This window comes from Nycticebus coucang, chromosome 22 (assembly GCF_027406575.1).
Source record: "Nycticebus coucang isolate mNycCou1 chromosome 22, mNycCou1.pri, whole genome shotgun sequence".
Lineage (NCBI taxonomy): Eukaryota > Metazoa > Chordata > Mammalia > Primates > Lorisidae > Nycticebus > Nycticebus coucang.
Genome location: NC_069801.1, coordinates 31284751 through 31302810, shown reverse-complemented (window position 1 = coordinate 31302810; position 18060 = coordinate 31284751). Strand labels below are relative to the sequence as shown.

Genomic DNA, 18060 nt, shown 5'->3' with positions numbered 1-18060 from the left:
CCTGGGAGTTGTGGTCCTGACCCTACCACTGTGTCCCTCCCGCGAGGGCTGAGAACTACTAATCCCGGCAGTCCTTGCAGCGGCTCCAGATACCAAAGTACTGGGGTTTGGGGAGCTGCCTGGACAAGTTTGGATGCGGGACATTGCGTATGAGCTGGTGTCTGCCGGGCCGACTCGCCTGACTAGCTCACAAGCTCGAGGCGATTGATTGACTGGATGTCAGCCTCAGCGGTCCTCAGGGCCTCCTGCATTTAAGTCCCAGCGGGGGGCAGGCAACTGGAGGGTCGGTGAGGACTGAGCAGCTCGGGCAGGGTTTGGAAGAGGCCGGGGTCCGCGGCAATTTTCCCGAGTAAGTGAGATAGAAAGACAAGGGAGTGGGTCGAGGGTGCAGACTTTGGGGTGGGCGCCCCAGGTCGCACCAGCCTCTGGTAGTCTGGGCAGTGAATAGGGGCAGATTTCCGGTCCTTCGCTCCCCTGCAGGTTGGCCACTTGTGCTCCACGTCCCTAAGCCTTGGCGAGGGGTGCAGCGTGGGGGCCTCACGTTTGCGGAATCTTTGTCGCGACTTGGTTGTAGGTAGCGGCTCTACTCTGGCGGTTCCTGCGCTCCCCAGAGGGTGACTGCATGAAGAATAGCGGGCGCCAACTCCCAGGGAGGAGGCAGCTCTGAATGTCGTGGCCATGGGCCTGGGAAGGGACATGTAGACAGCAAGCCCAGCTGAGCCGCGGTCCTGTCGGAGGTACATCTTGGCATGTTCCCACAACCACAGGATTGGATTGCTTAGGGCTTGTGCTGAAACACAGCAAGGTTAGGGGCCAGTGTCCGGGCATTAGCCTGTAGGCCAAGAGTCACAAGGTGGGCAGTGACTGGACGGCCAGCCAGGTTAGCTTTTGACAAGCTTGTCCTCTGGTAGTTTGGTTTCCGTGCTTTTCACCTGTGCAGTCAGTCTGAAGCCATGTTTTAGGGGTTGTATTTTGTGTTTGAGTGTGCGTGTGTGGTCAAGAATTGAGGGGATCGGTGCCTTGTAGCACGAGGGGCTGGGCTGTAGTGCAGTGGCGCCGGCCACCTGCACCCAGGCTGGCGGGTTCGAGCCTGGCCCTGGCCAGCTAAACAACAATGACAAGTACAACGAAAGAAACAGCCGGTGTTGTGGTGGGCACCTGTCGTCCCAGCTACTTAGGAGGCTGAGGCAAGAGAATCGCGTAAGCCCAAGAGTTTGAGGTTGCTGTGAGCTGTGATGCCACGGCACTCTACCGAGGGCAACATAGTGAGACTCTGTCTAATAAAAAAAAAGAAGAAGAAGAACGAATCGAGGAAATAGGTAAATGTGCCAGACAGGCTCCTGGTGAGCACCAGCAGGCTTGGGGACAAAGCAGCCCAAGCATAGGAATGCTGGCAAGCCTGGCCCTTCTTGGAAGCTTCCCCCCTCTCTCCATTCCATCCTGGCCTGTTGCTCCAGACCCAGGAAGTATCTAAATGTTGCTCTCCTGCCCAAGATCATCTCTTAGCAGTGGGTGGGGAATGACACCCCAGTTTGCTTGCTGGGTACCTGAGAGTCTTCATCTAGATGGCCAAGATTAAGGGGTTCTGATAACAACCCCATGCCTTCTGTAAGTTTCCTCTTAGCAGATATCTTGGTGCTGAGCAAGTCGGGTTTTCTGGCCTCTTTCTCTCAGCTCCTCACCCCACTCCCAGTGAGACCTACCTAGGACATTCACCTGCACCTTAGCCACAGCTACCACATGGCAGGAGCGTGTGATTCGCCGGTTTTGGCCAGTTGATTGTGCCACACACAGTGTCAACTCAACAGTGTCATTAAGGCATAGCCAGAGGTGCAAGCTGAGAGGGTGAGGCTCCACGACCAACCTGACAGGCCACCACCTCCAAGCAATTCAAACTCACAGGTTGACACATGTGCAGTCTGTGTTAATGATCCCAACATCCAATCACAGAGAAGCGTTACAACCCAGTAGCCAATCCGCATGTAGGACTGCTGTGCCCAGAATTCATTGCGATCGACGACATATTTTAGCGACTCAACAGACCCGCTCCCGCCTGAGGTTGCGCTTTAGGGGCTGTCGCTTTTGAGCATGCGCGTGGTGTGGGTTCCTGGCGTGGTCATGCTTTGGTTGCCTCAGCTTTGAGTTTTCCCTCTGGTTTCAGGAACGCGAGCTGCAGCCTCAGGGAGGAGAAACAGGATTCCGGCTCCTGCAGCACAGGTGAGGGAGGAGACAGCGCTTAGGCCCGGGGAATCCACAGTCTGAATAGGGGACTGCCTTATTCCGGAAGAGCCTCTTTCGAGCGATAGCCAGGACACTTTTCCCGACGTGGGAAACGGGTCTGTTCGTCGGAGAGCCCGTTCTGAAGGTGAGACAACGCCTCACGTACAGGCTCCTATCTGAAGGGACTTGGAGGCCGAGAACTTGACCTCCCACAAGGACGGAAAAGATGCCCACAGCGCTGTGCTTCTACTGTCTTGGCACCTTAACGCAGTAGTTTCTTTGTGTTTTTGTTTTTCCAACAGAAGATGACTCAAAACCGGCCTTTACTTGCGGTGCAGGAGGCCCTGAGGAAGTGCTTCCCCGTGGTGGAGGCGCAGGAGGGCCTGTGGCAGAGCACTCTGCGTGACTGCCAGCCCCTCCTGACCTCCCTCAGCAACCTGGCAGAACAGCTGCAGGCCTCACAGAACCTGCGGTTTGAGGATGTGCCGGCTCTTCGGGCCTTCCCCGACTTAAAGGAGCGACTGAGGCGCAAGCAGCTGGCAGCTGGTGACATTGTGCTGGACAAGCTAGCCGAGAAGCTGTAAGACACAGTTGCAGTGGGATCTCTGTCAAAAAGCCATTTTCTGGCATTTCCCTTTTCTGGCATTTCCCAAGCTAGGCACAGCAGTGATGGGCCTCCTAGAAGTTACCAAAGCAGCGCAGAAAAGGAGTGGCAAAAGCTTTTTAGCCCTTCTCTACCGATTACTTTAGTAAAAGTCAATAAGGAACTGTGCTGTAAACTTAGTATATGTCAGAGGTAAGAGTTTGCACACATTACCTCATAAAGTCTTTTCAACACATCTGTGACTTAACATCACTTAATTCCATTTTGCGGGTAAGGAAGCAGGCTCAAGCAGATTACGGGGGTCACACAGCTAGTACATAGTATAGACCTGGGATTCAAACTCAAGTGTGCCTGACACCAAAGCCAGAGCTCTGTTCTGCACGTTGGCGTCTGTGTGTATTGTCTTGGAGACAAGGTATTGTCTCCAAGTTCTGCCTTATGCTTATTGTCAGACCCTCTATCTCAGAGTTACAGATTATTGAGTAATTGAAAACAGAGAAGAGAAAGAGCACATGTTGCTTTTCCCTGACTCAGAACAAAAGAAAGGTCCAGGGTATAGGGTCTGTGTCATAGACTGACAGTAAACTGTCAAAGATGAGAACCTTTTATTCATTTATACTTAATACGTTTATTAAGCATGTATGGGATGCCAAGCACAGGGTGTTGGGAATGCAACAGTGAAGCAGACTTATTTCCTATTCTTAACTGAGTAGAAGAGAGAGACAATGAGTAAGTTAAATTAAGTTGTTAGAATTAATACTATTCTAAGATAGTGATTAGTGCAGCCTATGAGGAGGGGGGGAATTTTCTAGGAGGAAGTGGTTTGAAAACCTGAGGATGAACAGGTGCAAACGGCGTCAGGTTGTGGATGTGGGTAATGTTACCTATTAGGTAGTGTAGCCAGAACAAAGTCATGTAAGCTAGCTCATAAAGTGATGGCATAAGCTATGCAGAGGATCATGGTCATTAGATCTGTTTTTCACCTCTGGTTTGAGGAGATTTTGGTGAGGGATAAAGATAGAAATTCCCAAGAACCTCAGCTTGGTCATAGGCACAGTATATATATACATTTAGTTCCTTGGTTAGTAGTAACTGTTTAAGAACTCTGTGGGAGGGTGGGCGCCTGTAGCTCAGTGGCTAGGGCACCAGCCACATACACTGGAGCTGGCGGGTTAGAATCCAGCCCAGGCCTGCCAAACAACAATGACGACTACAACCAAAAAATCGCTGGGCCCTGTGGCAGGTGCCTGTAGTCCCAGCTATTTGGGAGGCTGAGGCAAGAGAATCGCTTAAGCTCGAGAGTTTGAGGTTGCTGTGAGCTGTGATGCCATGGCACTTGGGTGACAGTTTGAGACTCTGTCTCAAAAAAAAAAAAGAACTGTGGGAATTGGCATTATTCCTAGTAGCCAAAAGGTGGATTCAGTCCAAATGTTTATAAACAGACAAAATGTGATATATCCATACAGTGGAATATTATTCAGCCATAAGAAGAAATGAAATGTAGTCAGCCCTCCATATCCATGGGGTATGCATCTATGGGTTCAACCAGCTATGGATGAGGGCAGGAAAATCATACAATATAGTTGCGTCTGTAGTGAACATTTATAGACCTTTTTTTTTTTCAAAGAACTTGAGCATCTGTTGATTTTAGTGTTCGCAGGGCGTCCTCAGGCCAATCTCCCTGCAGTTAGTGAGGGATAACTGTACTGATACCCAGATACAACATGTATGAATCTTGAAAATATTCTAGTAGGGCGGCGCCTGTGGCTCAAGGAGTAGGGCGCCGGTCCCATATTCCGGAGGTGGTGGGTTCAAACCTAGCTCTGGCCAAAAACCACAAAAAAAAAAAAAAAAAGAAAAGAAAATATTCTAGTAGAAGAAACCAGACACAGGGCAGTGTCTGTGCTCAAAAGAGCAGGGTGCCGGCCCTATATACCGGAGGTGGTGAATTCAAACCCGGCCCCGGCCAAAAACTGCAAAAAAAAAAAAAAAAAAAGAAGAAAAGAAAGAAATCAGACACAAAAGACCACATATTATATGATTCCATTTATATGAAATATCTAGAATAGGCAAATCCATAAAAACAGAAAATAGATTCATGGTTACCAGGGGTTGGGGAACAGGATTGGAGTTGACACTAATGGATATGGAGTTTCTTTTTGGATGAGGAAAATATTCCAGAATTAGATAGTGGTGATGGTTGCACAACTTTGTGAATTTTTCCAAACCACCGCCCCCCAAAAAATATCCACTGAATTGTACACCTTTTTTTTTTTTTAATCCGAGTGGACAGGACAACCAGGATGAAATAGAGTATGTGCCACATTAGCGTACACCGAGTTTATTGATAGAAGTAAAAAAAAGCTCTACAAAAGTTAAGACAAGGCTTGACAGGACAGGGATGATGGAAATGGCTCACCCTTTTTTTTTTTTTTTTGAGACAGAGTCTCACTTTGTCACCCTCTGTAGTGTGCTCTGGTGTCACAGCTCACAGTGATCTCAAACTCTTGGGTTCAAGTGATTCTTTTGCTTCAGCCTCCCAGATACCTGATATTACAGGCTTCCCCTACAGCATCCAGCTATTTTTAGAGACGGGGGTCTCACTCTTGCTCAGGCTGGTCTTGAACTCCTGACCTCAGGCAGTCTTACCCCCCTTGGCCTCCTAGAATGCTGGGATTATAGGCATGAGCCACCACACCCAGCCTTGTGAACTTTTATTTTAATTGATTACATTTTGGTGTGGGCATTATTATTTTAAGTCTATTTTTTTTTTATTCTGAGCCATGGACAAATATTTGTGAAAGACAGTTCTAGGCTAAAGAGTAACTTGCCCTTTGGGAAGTTGTAGCATTTGTCTTAGTGGCAGGGCCCCTTGGAATCACCAGTGAAAAACAATATTTACTATAAGCCAGGCGCTGCCCTAAGTATTTTATATGCATTATTTTATTTAATCTTTACAGTCCCTTTCATTCATTCATTTGTTGAATAAATATTTGTCATTTTATGTGACAGTCTCTCTTCTAAGTACTTGGGATGTGCAGTGAGTAAAACAGATCATGTTTAACCCTGAAGGGGAATAAGTAACTTTCTGAAGATCTACAGTAGTCTGCATGCCTCCCAAACTTTACCACTACGGAGTTTACTAGGGTGAGGCTAGGGAGCATGTAGACAGTACCTTGCTTATTCCCTTTCCACCTTTGTGGCATGAGATTATGAGTGACATTTGCTTCAAACAGTTTTATGGCAGTCCCAGAAAGGCTCCTTGGTCTTTACCTTATCTACCAACTGGGCTCATCACACAACTTTGAAAGTCATATAACTTCTTCAGCCTTTCCATCTTTAAGCCACCCCTACCTACCTCCAAAGCACCATCACTCATCTCTTTAGACCGGTGGTCCTATTGAGGGTGGTTTTTGTATGAGGAGACATTTGGGAGGGTTGAGGCATGGTTATTCCTGTCATCTAGTGGGCAGGGGTGAAGCATGTTCCTAAACATCCAACAGCGCACAGAGCGGCCTTCCACAACAAAGAATCATTCAGTCCCGCTAGGTGTGGTGGCTCACGCCTATAATCCTAGCACTTTGGGAGGCCGAGGCCGGTGGACTGCCTGAGCTCAGGAGTTTGAGACCAGCCTGAGAAAAAGCAAGACCCTGTCTCTATCAAAAAACAGAAAACTAGCTGGGCATTGTGGCAAGAGCCTGTAGTCCCAGCTACTCAGGAGGCTGAGGCAAGGGGATTGATTGCCTGAGCCCAAGAGTTTAAGGTTGCTGTGAACTGTGACATGACGGCACTCTACCCTGGGCAACAGAGTGAGATTCTGTCCCGGGGAAAAAAAAAAATCATTCAGTCCAAAATATCAGTAGTAGTATTCCATTGGGTGTACTATATGAAAAATAAATATATGTGTATGTATCAGTAGTGCCAAAGTTGAGAAACTTTGCCTTAAAACTTTCTCTTGATGTTGCCTAATGTCAGACTCTTTCTCCAGAGCCACCCTCCTCAAGGTGCGTGACACGGTCAGCAGCCATGTGGAGCGAGTGTTTCAGACCTATGAGCAGCATGCAGATGTGGTTGGCATTGATGCTGTCCTGCAGCCTTCAGCTGTGAGCCCCTCTGTAGCGGACATGTTGGAGTGGTTGCAAGACATTGAGAGACATTATCGAAATTCATATCCTTTGCACATATTTCAAGTAGTGTCCACAGCCGTTCTAGGAAGCCTTTTTAATTTCAGTTTTTGCAAGAAGGAAATACTCTATAGCAGGTGTCCTCAAACTTTTTAAACAGGGGCCAGTTCACTGTCCCTCAGACTGTTGGAGGGCCGGACTATAGTTTAAAAAAAAAACAACTATGAACAAATTCCTATGCACACTGCACATATCTTATTTTGAAGTAAAAAAACAAAATGGGAACAAATACAATCACACCACGTCATGTGGCCTGCGGGCTGCAGTTTGAGGACCCCTGCTCTATAGTTTAGGTCTATGGAGTAGCTACTACCTACAGGGCACTGTTCTGTGCTGAGAGATAGCCATTTTGAAAGGAAAAAAGAATGTCAGTGATAAATGCTATGGAGAAAAAGCAGAGAATGTGAGGAGTGATGATGGGGTTGTAAATTTAAATAGGGTGGTAAATACAGGCCTCATGAGAAAGTGATATTTCCACAAAGATGTGAAGAGGGTGAGGGAGGGATCTGTGTGGATATTTGGAAGAAGAGTGTTCCAGGCAGAGAAAGCATCAAATCTAAAGGCCCAAGGTAAGCACATACCTGGTATATTCAGGAAATACCAAGGAGGCCAGTGTAGCTAGAGCAGAGTGTGAGGGGAGCTTAACAGGAGATGAGTTAGCAGGGCAGTGGCTGAACTTTGTAGGCCCTCAAGGTCTGTGAAAGAATTTTGGCTTTTATTGAGAAAGCTCTCAGAAGGTTTTGAGTAAGGAGTAACTGGTTAAGACCTGTATTTTTAGCAATCTCACCCTGACTGTGTTCTGGGAAAAGACTAGAGGTATAAAGACCAAATAATTGAAGTTCTGATCTTTTTCTCGCCATTCTTACCTGATGCCCAAATCTACTCTCTGGCTTAAGTTTCTACCTTCACATAAATAACTCCCAAGCTGACTGGGTACAGTGGCTCATGCATATAATCCTAGCACTTTGGGAGGCTGAGGCAAGAAGATTGCCTGAACTCAGAGTTTGAGACTAGCCTGAGCAAAGCGAGACCCCAACTCTACTAAAAATAGAAAAAATTAGGCAGGCATCTTGGCAGGTACCTGTAGTCCCAGCTACTTGAGAGGCTTTACACAACCTTTACTATTTCTAGTTTTGAGTTTCAGTTTCCTGCAAATGTCTGCAACTGGATTGTCCTTGGAACTCAAACTCAGGTTCAAAATTGAACTCCTTGATCTAGTCCTCGAATTCAACCCCTCTTTACTTGAGCTGTATAATCAGCACTGTGTTTTCTTTTAATTGCAGGAGTAGCAGTAGCATGGTAATAGAAGTAGTAATGGCAGCAGCAGCGTGGACGGAAGCAGCAGGAACTATAGCAATCCTGAGGAGCCAGGGGTGGTGACTCACACCTGGTCCTAGAACTTTGGGAGTCTGAGGTAGGAGGATCACTTGAAGCCAGGAGTGAGAGACCAGCCTGAGCAAGAGCAAGACCCTGTTTCTACAACAAAATAGAAAAATTAGGCAGGCGTGGTGGTACCAGCCTGTAGTCTCTGCTTAGGCAAGAGGATTGAACCCAGGAGTTGAGGTTGCAGTGAGCTATGATGTTGCCACTGTACCCTGGTCAGAGCAAGCGAGAGACTTGGTCTCCAAAACAACCATAACAGAAACAATACTGAGTACTTGCTGTGTGCTAAAATGTTTACTCTGTCAAGTCTTTTGGTTCTTTTTCCCTGGCACTTATATTTTCTTTCTCTACCCCCTCTGCAGCTTCCGTGTTTTTTTTACCTCTCACTTGGACTTATAATTGCATATGACCTCTTAACACGTTTCTTTGTTTCAAACGTCGCGCCTGCAGGGATGTCCAACTTTTTTTTTTTCTGCTGCACATTGGAAGAAGAGTTGTCTTGGGCCATACATTAAACACAAAAACACTAATAAAAGCTGATGAGCAAAAAAAAGGTCCATGTATACTATTCATAATTTCTGACACCACAGATAAGTAAAGAAATATCCTCATACAATCAGCATGCGGCTTGCAAGTTGGATACCCCTACATCTAGACAATCTGCAGTTAATGACTTCACTCCATACAGCTTCAGGAAATCTAGTTCTGATCCTGTTACTTGTATGGGAATTGTTCTGTGCTTTTATATGAATGGCTTCTGTTGTTAGTAGCATAAAGTTCAGAATCACTGCGTTGGTATTCAGTGTCCTTTGTGCTCTGGTGCAACCCACCTTTCAGCTGCCTTTCTTACTATTTATTCTTTACATGGTGTCCATGCCGACTGAGTGGAAGTTTTGCATTCCCTGAACCCATCTATGTATTGCCATTCTGTGCCTTTGTTTATGTTTCCTCCCAGCTGGGATGTTTCTACCATCCTCTGAAGTGGATAGATTCATCCTGTGAACTTCTACTGAGTTTTATCTTTCATGTCACTTCAATTCTTTTTTCTCACTGTCTAGTTTTGTTCTCACTATGGAGAAATCCCAGGTTTTAGGGACAGTGTTTCATTCCTCTTTCCCTGTAGCACAAAGCCATGTTAATAAAGAGTTGCCAGGAAATATTTGTAGTATAGTCAAATCCTGCCCCCTTGATAAGTAAGGATAGCTGCTCCGTGTAGCTCTCACTAGGGTATTTTTCCCTTCAACATATTTCATTTTCTTTTTGAGCAGTCCTTAACTTCCAGGAAGGTATCTGAAAAGAAAATCTCTCCTCTCCTCAATCCAGTGGGGAGACTTAGCAAACATTCAAGCTTTGCCCAAGGCATGGGACCGAATTTTAAAAGATGAACAGCAAGACCTTGTACAAGGTGCTGGATTTTGTTTATTCCTTTCATGTCTCCTTGCTTGCTGTGTGGTTCACCTCTTTGTAAGCACTAGAGAGGTGCCAATGCTCTGCCTCTCTGTCGTTTATAAATCTGATATTTTATGTTCTTTGGAGAGCAAATGATGCCACAGTTTTTCTTTCTTTCTATTCTAGGTATCCTGTTGAATGTTTCCTTTTTCCTGGAAGAGTAAGGAAACTATGTATTTTTCTGGAGACCAGGGCCACCACAGTGGAAGACCGGCATTGCTGTGTTCTCTTCTAAAGAAATGTCAAGTGTATGCTCGGCGTCCGAAGCACAGTGGTTACAGTGCCAGCCACATGCACTAAGGCTGGCAGGTTTGAACCCAGCCCAGGCCTGCTAAACGACGACAGCTGCAACAAAAAATAGTCAGGTGTTGTGGCGAGCACCTGTAGTCTCAGCTGCTTGGGAGGCTGAGGCAAGAGAATCACTTAAGCCCAAGAGTTTGAAGTTGCTGTGAGTTGTGACACTACGGCACTCTACTGAGAATGACATAGTGAGACTGTTTCAAAAACAAAAAAGAAATGTCAGTGTTTCAACCTGATATATTTGAAATATCAAGCCTAGAAACTAAGGATTGGGTCTCAGGAGGATTGGTGCTCGATGTCTCCAGCATTAGAGTTTCTCCATCCCAGGCCCCGAGAGTACATGGACCACCTTTTGCCCTTTTCTGAGGCTCAAGAAAGTGGGTGGAAGCAGAGAGAAAGTAGGAAAGGTGATGGTGAAGAATATGATGCCACAGTGTCCTATGATGGACCAAAAGTGGTATGGAAGGAAAGAATGAGAAATAAAGAGTGACACTGCCATCAGTGTTATTCAGAGCACCGAGTATGGCTGACGCCAGGTCCTTGTTTTGGTATTTGTGACAATTCCTGAATCCTTGATGAAAGAGAAAGTGATTTTGATGATTTAAACAAACCAGGATGATAGTGATGGAAAATAAAACAATTCTGGTCAATTGAATAGCTGCTATCACTGAGCCAAGTTCAGTTTCCAGATCCTGCCACCAGGGGGAGGTGGTACAGCATGAATTGTGCATGTGTTGTCTCTGTAGACAAGTGTTACTGGCAGTAGTGAGACTCCTAAAATGACAGATATTTTTGGCCCAATCTGGTATCTGACTTGGCGCATTCCTGTGAGTGTGGCATAGCTGCGCAGGTGGGAGAATACCAGCCCTGAGTTAGACAATCAGGGTTACATTTCTGAGCTCAGCACCTTCATCTGTGCAATGTTATTTTCAGAACTTTCAGCTTCCAAGGGTATTGTAGAAATCTCAATCTTTGAATAGAAGGGGCTTAATAAGGAGTAGTTTGGGGTTTTGTTTTTTTTTGTTTTTGCAAAGCTAGAAATATGTATTTGTAGAGTACCAAGTCGAATTCTAAAGCCCAACTTAGTACACAATACAGATGAACTTTGGGTTGACAGAAAAATGGGTAGATATGAAATTTAATTAAATTTAGTGCCAGACCCAGTCAGTGACTGTGGGGAAGGAGTCTCACTTGCAGGCCAGTGTGACTGTGTCCCCCTCATTGGCATGCTCTGACTTCTTCACAGCCTTAATACTGGGGGGGCCCTCTCAGTGGACTGTTGGCCCTGCCCGCAGACTCAGGGAGGAAGACACATGAGTACTCTTCTGAGCGGTCATTGCCGTCTACGTAGTACTCCATCTTCAGGCCGGTCTGTGAGTCCTCCTTCACAGCCTGGCCAGCCTTCACCCAGCGGGGCCCAGTGATCTCTGTGGTGCTCTCCTTCAAGGCACAGGTGAGGTGTGTCTTGGGGCCCATCTGATCTATAAAAATGGAGACTGTACTGGCAGCCCCGGCGGCGCCTTGGACACCCAGCAGCACAAATGCAGCCTCCATGTCACCTGTCTGTGCCGACCCCACCAAACCAACTTTTGTTTTTTTGAGATAGTCTTGCTCTGTTGCCTGGGCTAGAGTGCCATGGCATCAGCCTTGCTCATAGCAACCTCTCACTCCTGAGCTCTGGCAATCTTCCTGCTTTAGTCTCCTGAGTAGCTGGGACTCCTACAGGCACCTAACATAATGCCTGGCTAATTTTTTTATTTTTAGTAGAGATAGGGTCTTGCTCTTGCTCAGGTTGGGCTTGAACTCCTAAGCTTCAGAGATCCTCCCACCTTGGCCTCCCAGAGGACTAAGATTACAGGCATGAACCACTGTGTTTGACTTAAGAGTAGATATTTTTCAAAATGAATATAACTTTTTTGCTTTTTATGAAAGTGATACAATTTTATAAAAAGCATAGGAAAACTAGAAAAAATGTAAAATGTAGAAAACTATAAAACTCCCATTAGATATTTTGATATATATTTCAGTGTCTATTCACAATTTTTTTAAAGAACTAGTGTTTTGATACATACTGCTAATTTTTTTAACTTAATATAGCTGCCTATCTTTTCATATTGTAAATATAGCTCAACATAATTATATACATTATATATTTATAAATGTGTTTTATCTTAACCTTTTACATGTGTTTTTCTAAATCGTCATGTTCTGACTAGAAAGTTAATACATTCTGATTTTGGAAAACAAAATTATTACATAAAATTGTACCAAATTTACCAGGTAACTACTTAACAGTGTGACAATATTTTTCCAGGAATTAAAAAAAAAAATTTATCTTGAATACATAAATATTTTAAGTAGAACTTAAAAGATATTTGAGTATTGAGTCTTATAAGGGGCTCTGGGGACAGAGATGATAGACCTAGAAAGGCTTACAGTCAACCAGGGAAAGATTTAAACCTGTTTCTAAAATTTTAATGTGCATGTGAATCACTGATACCTTGTTAAAATTTATTTCTTTTTTATTTAAGAGACAGGGTCTTGCTCTGTCATGGAGTGAATGGACAGTCATAGCTTGCTGCAGCCTTGACTGCCTATGCTCAAGTGATCCTCCCATCTCCACTTCCCAAGTAACTGGGAATACAGGTGTGCACTGCCATGCCTGCCCAATTTTTCTATTTTTTGTAGAGAAAGGGTCTCACTGTGTTGCCCAGGCTTGTCTTGAACTCTTGGGCTGAAGTGATCCTCCTACTTCAGCCTCCCAAAGTGCTAGGATTATAGGTATAAACTACCACGCCCAGCCTTAAAATTTAAATTCTGGTCTGTAAGTCTGGGTTGGGGTCTGAGGTTCCATATCCCAAGAAATGTTGATGCTTATCATCCAAGGACTAGACTTTGAGTTGTACAGATTATTTATTTATTTATTTTGAGACAGAGTCTCACTTTGTCACCATCTGTAGAGTACGGTGGTATCATAGCTCACATCAACCTCAAACTCAAGTGATTCTCTTGCCTCAGCCTCCTGAGTAGCTGGGACTATGGGCACCTGCCACAACGCCTGGGTATTTTTAGAGTCAGGAGTCTTGCTCTGGCTCAGGGTGGTCTCGAACCAGTAAGCTTAGGCAATCTATCCGCCTCAGCCTCCCAGAGTGCTAGGATTACAGGAGCAAGCCACCACTGCACAGGGCCCATCTGGCTATTTTTAGAGGCAGGTCTTGCTCTTGTACAGATTTAAACTGTAACACTATAATGTAATAATAAAATTGTTACAGTTGAAGTGAAAACAGAGTACTATGGGAGAACAGAGGTGATAACTAATTGTGGGACAGTGACATCTGAGGTAGTCCTCGAGGGCAGTTTTACTTGGGGCTAGGAGAGGGGTGTGGGGTATTCCATGCGCAGGGACATGAGCAAAGGCGGTGTTTCACATAGAAGGGAAGCTAACAGCACAGGTTTACTGTGTGCCGGGCATTGTGCTTCTTGGTGTTACCCCCTAGAACGGCAAATATTAATAGTTTAGTATAAAAAGGAAGGAAGGAAGAAATGAAAGAAAAACCAAATAGCTCTGTATAGCAAGTAACAAGAGTTCATAGACGGATGGAAGTGGAAGAATGGCAAGAAATGGGCCTATAAGCAGGGATTGGAATCAAATTGTGAAGAGCCCTAAATCCTAGTTCAAGTGTATTTTGTTCTACACATGGGAGTTGTGTGTGTCTATGTAATAAAGAACAGTTTAAACTTCCCTCCCTGAAACTAAATATAGACTAATTAGAACCAAATATGTTTATGGTGCTTAGTAATAACTGTATGTTACTTAAGTATAATTTTTTTTTTTTGAGACATAGTCTCTCTATATCACTCTTGGTAGAGTGCCATGACATCACAGCTCACAGCAACCTCAAACTCTTAGGCTTAAGCTATTCTATTGCCTCAGCCTCCGAGTAGCTGGGACTACAGGTGCCCGCCACAATGCCTGGCTATTTTTTGTTACAGTTGTCATTGTTGTTTAGCTTGCCCAGGCTGGGTTTGAACCCACCAGCCTGGGTGTATGTGGCTGACACCCTACCCACTGAGCTACAGGCACTGCCTATAATTTTTTTCTTTTTTGAGACAGAGTCTTAAGCTGTCGCCCTGGGTAGCGTGCTGTGCATCAGCTCACAGCAACCTCCAACTCTTGGGCTCAAGGGATCTTCTTGCCTCAGTTTTTCTATTTTTTTTTTTTTTTTTTTTTTTAGTAGAGACAGATCTTGCTTTTCCTCAGGCTGGTCTCAAACTCCTGAATTCAAGCAATCCACCCACTTTGGTCTCCACGGTGTGAGCCACCATTAGAGGCATGAGCCACCATTGCAGATGTGAGCCACCTCACCTGGCCAAATAATTTAGTGTATAATTGTTTTCATTTTGTTTCCTCTTAGCTTTTTGTCTGTTAAAGTGCCATCCTTTTAAAATTTAAAATAAATTTGATTAAGTCATGTATCCACATTGTAAAAAAGATACACAAAAGCATATTTAGGCTAGGCATGGTGATTCATGCCTGTAATCCTAGCACTCTGGGAGGCTGAAATGGGAGGATTACTTGTGGCCAAGATCTGGAGACCAGACTGAAAAAGAGAGGTGAGACTTTGTCTCTATGAAAAATAGAAAAATTATCTGGCACTGTGGTGGGCATCTCCCAGCTGCTTGGGAGCTGAGGCAGGAGAATTGCTTGACCTAGGAGTTCAAAGTGGCAGTGAGTTATGATGAGGCCACTGCATTCTAGGAAGCAGATTAAGACTATGTCTCAAAAACAAAAAACAAAAAAAACATTTAGTGAAAAATTCCTTCATAGTTAACCAGTTCCCTTCACTGGCAGCAACCAATATTAAATATTTCTAGTGTATTCTTCCAGAAATACTTGCTTATGTAAATGTGATGGTGGGTATCCTCTAAGACATCCCCCAGAGGTCTCACCTTTAGTTTTCCTGTCTTTGTGTATGCCCTTACCCTTCAGTATGGACTGAATTTATAGATTTGCTTCTAATGAGAAGAATACTGCACAAGTGGTAGGATATCATGTCTGAAACTAAGTTATGAAGACAGACCGCTGTTTCCATCTTTGGCGCTCTCTCTCACTCTGGGATCACCCCCTTGGAGGAAGTTACCTGCAACCCTGAGGTGGCCCTGTGAGGAGACTAATGCCTGCCAACCACATGAGTGAGCTTGGAAGCAGATCCTCCCTCCCCCAGATGAGCCTTCAGATGGGTCCACAGTCCCAGCTACCAGTTTGCTTAAAACCCCATGAAACTGCGCCAAAGACAATCAGCTAAGATGTGCTCAGATTACTGACCCATGTAAACTGACACAATAAATGCTTTAAGTCACTAAGTTTTGGGGCAATTTGGTCCATAGCAATAGATAATTATTACAACAAAAATATGTTTGTGTTTTCTCCCTTGCTTTTATATGAACATACTTTATACCCAGTTGTTTTTTTGGGGGGGTGGGGTGTTATTATTATTATTGTTATTTGGCTTTTAATTTTATTTCGTTGCTTATTTTTTATTCCTTTACTTTTTTTTTTTGTTGAGACAGAGTCCCACCCTATGCCCCTGAGCAGAGTACAGTGGGCGTGGTAGCTCACCGCAATCTCAGGCTCGGGCTGCGGGCATCCTGCTGCCTCAGCCTCCTGAAGCTGCTGGGATTACAGGTGCTCAACGTGGTGCCCGGCTGGGTTTTTCCATTTTTTTCATGAGTCGGAGTCTCACTGTCGCTCAGGCGAGTCTCCAACTCCTGAGCTCAAGCAATTCTCCCTCCTCAGCCTCCCACAGTGCTGGGATTACAGGCGTAAGCCACCGCGCCCAGTTATACCCAGTTTTGTACCTTGTTTTTTCCACTTATTGTATCTTGGAGTTCTATATGAATACAATAAGAGCTTCCTTAATTTTTTTGTTCAAATACTAGCATAATTTTCTATTGTGCAAGTGTACCATAATTTAACTGGCCCCTTACTGATGGATATTTGTTTCCAAAGTCTTAATACCTATTAGGCTTTAGCAACCCTCCCTGTACTCCCACTCCTGTTCATTACGTTTTATCAGCCCCTCACCCCCGAATTTTCCATTTAGCTAATACTACCCTTACTAATAAAAAAAATTCTGTTAGTATTTTTACTGGAATCATATTAAATTTATAAACTAATTCGGGGAGAATAAGCATAGTAAGACTAATAGCACTTTTTTATTTTTATTTTTATTTATTTTTTTGACACAGAATTTCACTCTGTCACTCTGGGTAGAGTGCTAAAGCAAGACCCTGTCTCTGTGTGGCATCATAGCTCACAGCAACCTCATGCTCTTGGGCTCAAGTGATTCTCTTGCCTCAGCCTCCTGAGTAGCTGGGACTACAGCTAGGCTAGTTTTTCTGCTTTTAGTAGAGTATAGAGTTTTTCTGTTTTTCTTTCTTGCTGAGGCTGGTCTTGAACTCCTGACCTCAAGCAGTCCACCTGCCTAGGCCTCCCAGAGTGCTGGGATTACAGGCATGAGCCACCGTGCCCGGCTGCACTTCTCATTTTAGAATGCTACTAGTTTACAGATGAAGATATCAAATACGAGTTTTTCTTTGTTTGCTCTCAGCTGAGTCAGAACCCCCTCTTCCCTGTCAGTGTGAGGAAGTCTATTGGGATGAAATTTTGGTTTCTCTCTTTCCTGTCCCTACCCCCATCCACACATAGAAATTGATCCTAAGATTATTCCCTCAGAGTAAGGGTTGTCCCAAGCTACTAGGTTGCCTAGGTTCTAAAAAGAACTGCTGCCCAAGGGGAGGCTAGGCTCTGTGGCTCAGTATTATGTCTGACTTTGATCAGGATGGGAGAGACCAAGCACCATGTCGACCTACTCAAGCTTGGATTGTTTATTATTTTTTTGCCCTCTGAGAGAGTAGACAGTGCATTTTTAGAGGAGCAGATTTGGGGAGGGGACAAAACGTGCTTGTCACCTACACTTGGGTTCAAATTTCAGCTCGACCTTTTATTAATAGTTAACAGCTATGTGATCTTGGGCAAGTGATTTCCCCTCTCTGTTTCCTCAGCTGTATAGAGAAAGTGCTGATACATGTTTACAGGGTTGTAAGGTTTAAAGGAGAGATGTGTGAGGGCTTTTGGTAAATTTACAAATTTAAAAGATTGAGGCTGGGGGGGGCGTCGTTCACACTTGTAATCCCAGTGGTTTGGGAGGCCAAGGTGGGAGGATCACCGAGGCCAGCCTGGGCTCAAAGCAAGACCCTGTGTCTATAAAAAATAAAATAATTAGCTGGGCATGGTGGTGTACCCCTGTAGTCCCAGCTACTCTTGAGCCCAGAAGTTTAAGGTTATATAGTGAGCTGTGATGATGCCACTGCAATTAGCTTGAGCAAAAGAATGAGACCTTGTCTCAAAAAAGGGGGGGGGGGGGCAGAGGGGATTGAAATTACAGTTAAGCTTTATTTTTTTTACCATGTAAGGCAGGTATGTATTGACATTATAACAAGATTTAAGGGAGGCACATCTCATACTTGAGTGGGAAAGCCAAGTCATCAGGCTTATGAACTGCAAAAGGATCTCATTTCAGCCTTATTAGTCACCTACTAAGCACATAGCACCTACCCCCTCTCGGTTTGGTAGATGAGGAAACCGAGACAGTTTTCTAAGCACCCACAGCTTGTCAGTGATGTTGCCAGAATTTGTACCAGGGTTTTCTTGGTTCTGGTGAAAGGATCTTTCCTCCACTCTTCTTTCTCTGCCACAGAGCCAAAAGCACACCCAAAACCTGCTGAGTTGTAACAAGAGCGAGATTTTCTGAATGTCCAGCCCTGCCTAAAACATGGTTCCTCCAGTGCAGGGCTCCCTCTGTCTGACTTGACAATGGGACAAGCAGTCTCCAGGCCCCTCCAGGGTAGCTGCCAGTT

At 44.8% G+C, this 18060-nt stretch overlaps 1 protein-coding gene and 1 non-coding gene across 2 annotated transcripts; one reads left to right on the top strand and one right to left on the bottom strand.

Moving 5' to 3' along the window:
* Nucleotides 1-92: 92 nt before the first annotated feature.
* On the top strand, nt 93-15504 carry C22H1orf109 (chromosome 22 C1orf109 homolog). The gene is given in 8 exon segments (XM_053576034.1): nt 93-349; nt 575-737; nt 2162-2217; nt 2523-2800; nt 6813-7001; nt 9674-9796; nt 9967-10018; nt 10021-15504. Coding segments are annotated over 7 exon segments (888 nt in total). The 5' UTR covers nt 93-349; nt 575-667; the 3' UTR covers nt 10141-15504.
* Nucleotides 15505-17610: 2106 nt separating this feature from the next.
* LOC128575737 (small nucleolar RNA U13) lies at nt 17611-17713 on the bottom strand. The gene has a single exon (XR_008377142.1). It is a non-coding gene; the product is annotated as a small nucleolar RNA U13 (small nucleolar RNA).
* Between the last annotated feature and the right edge of the window lie 347 nt (nt 17714-18060).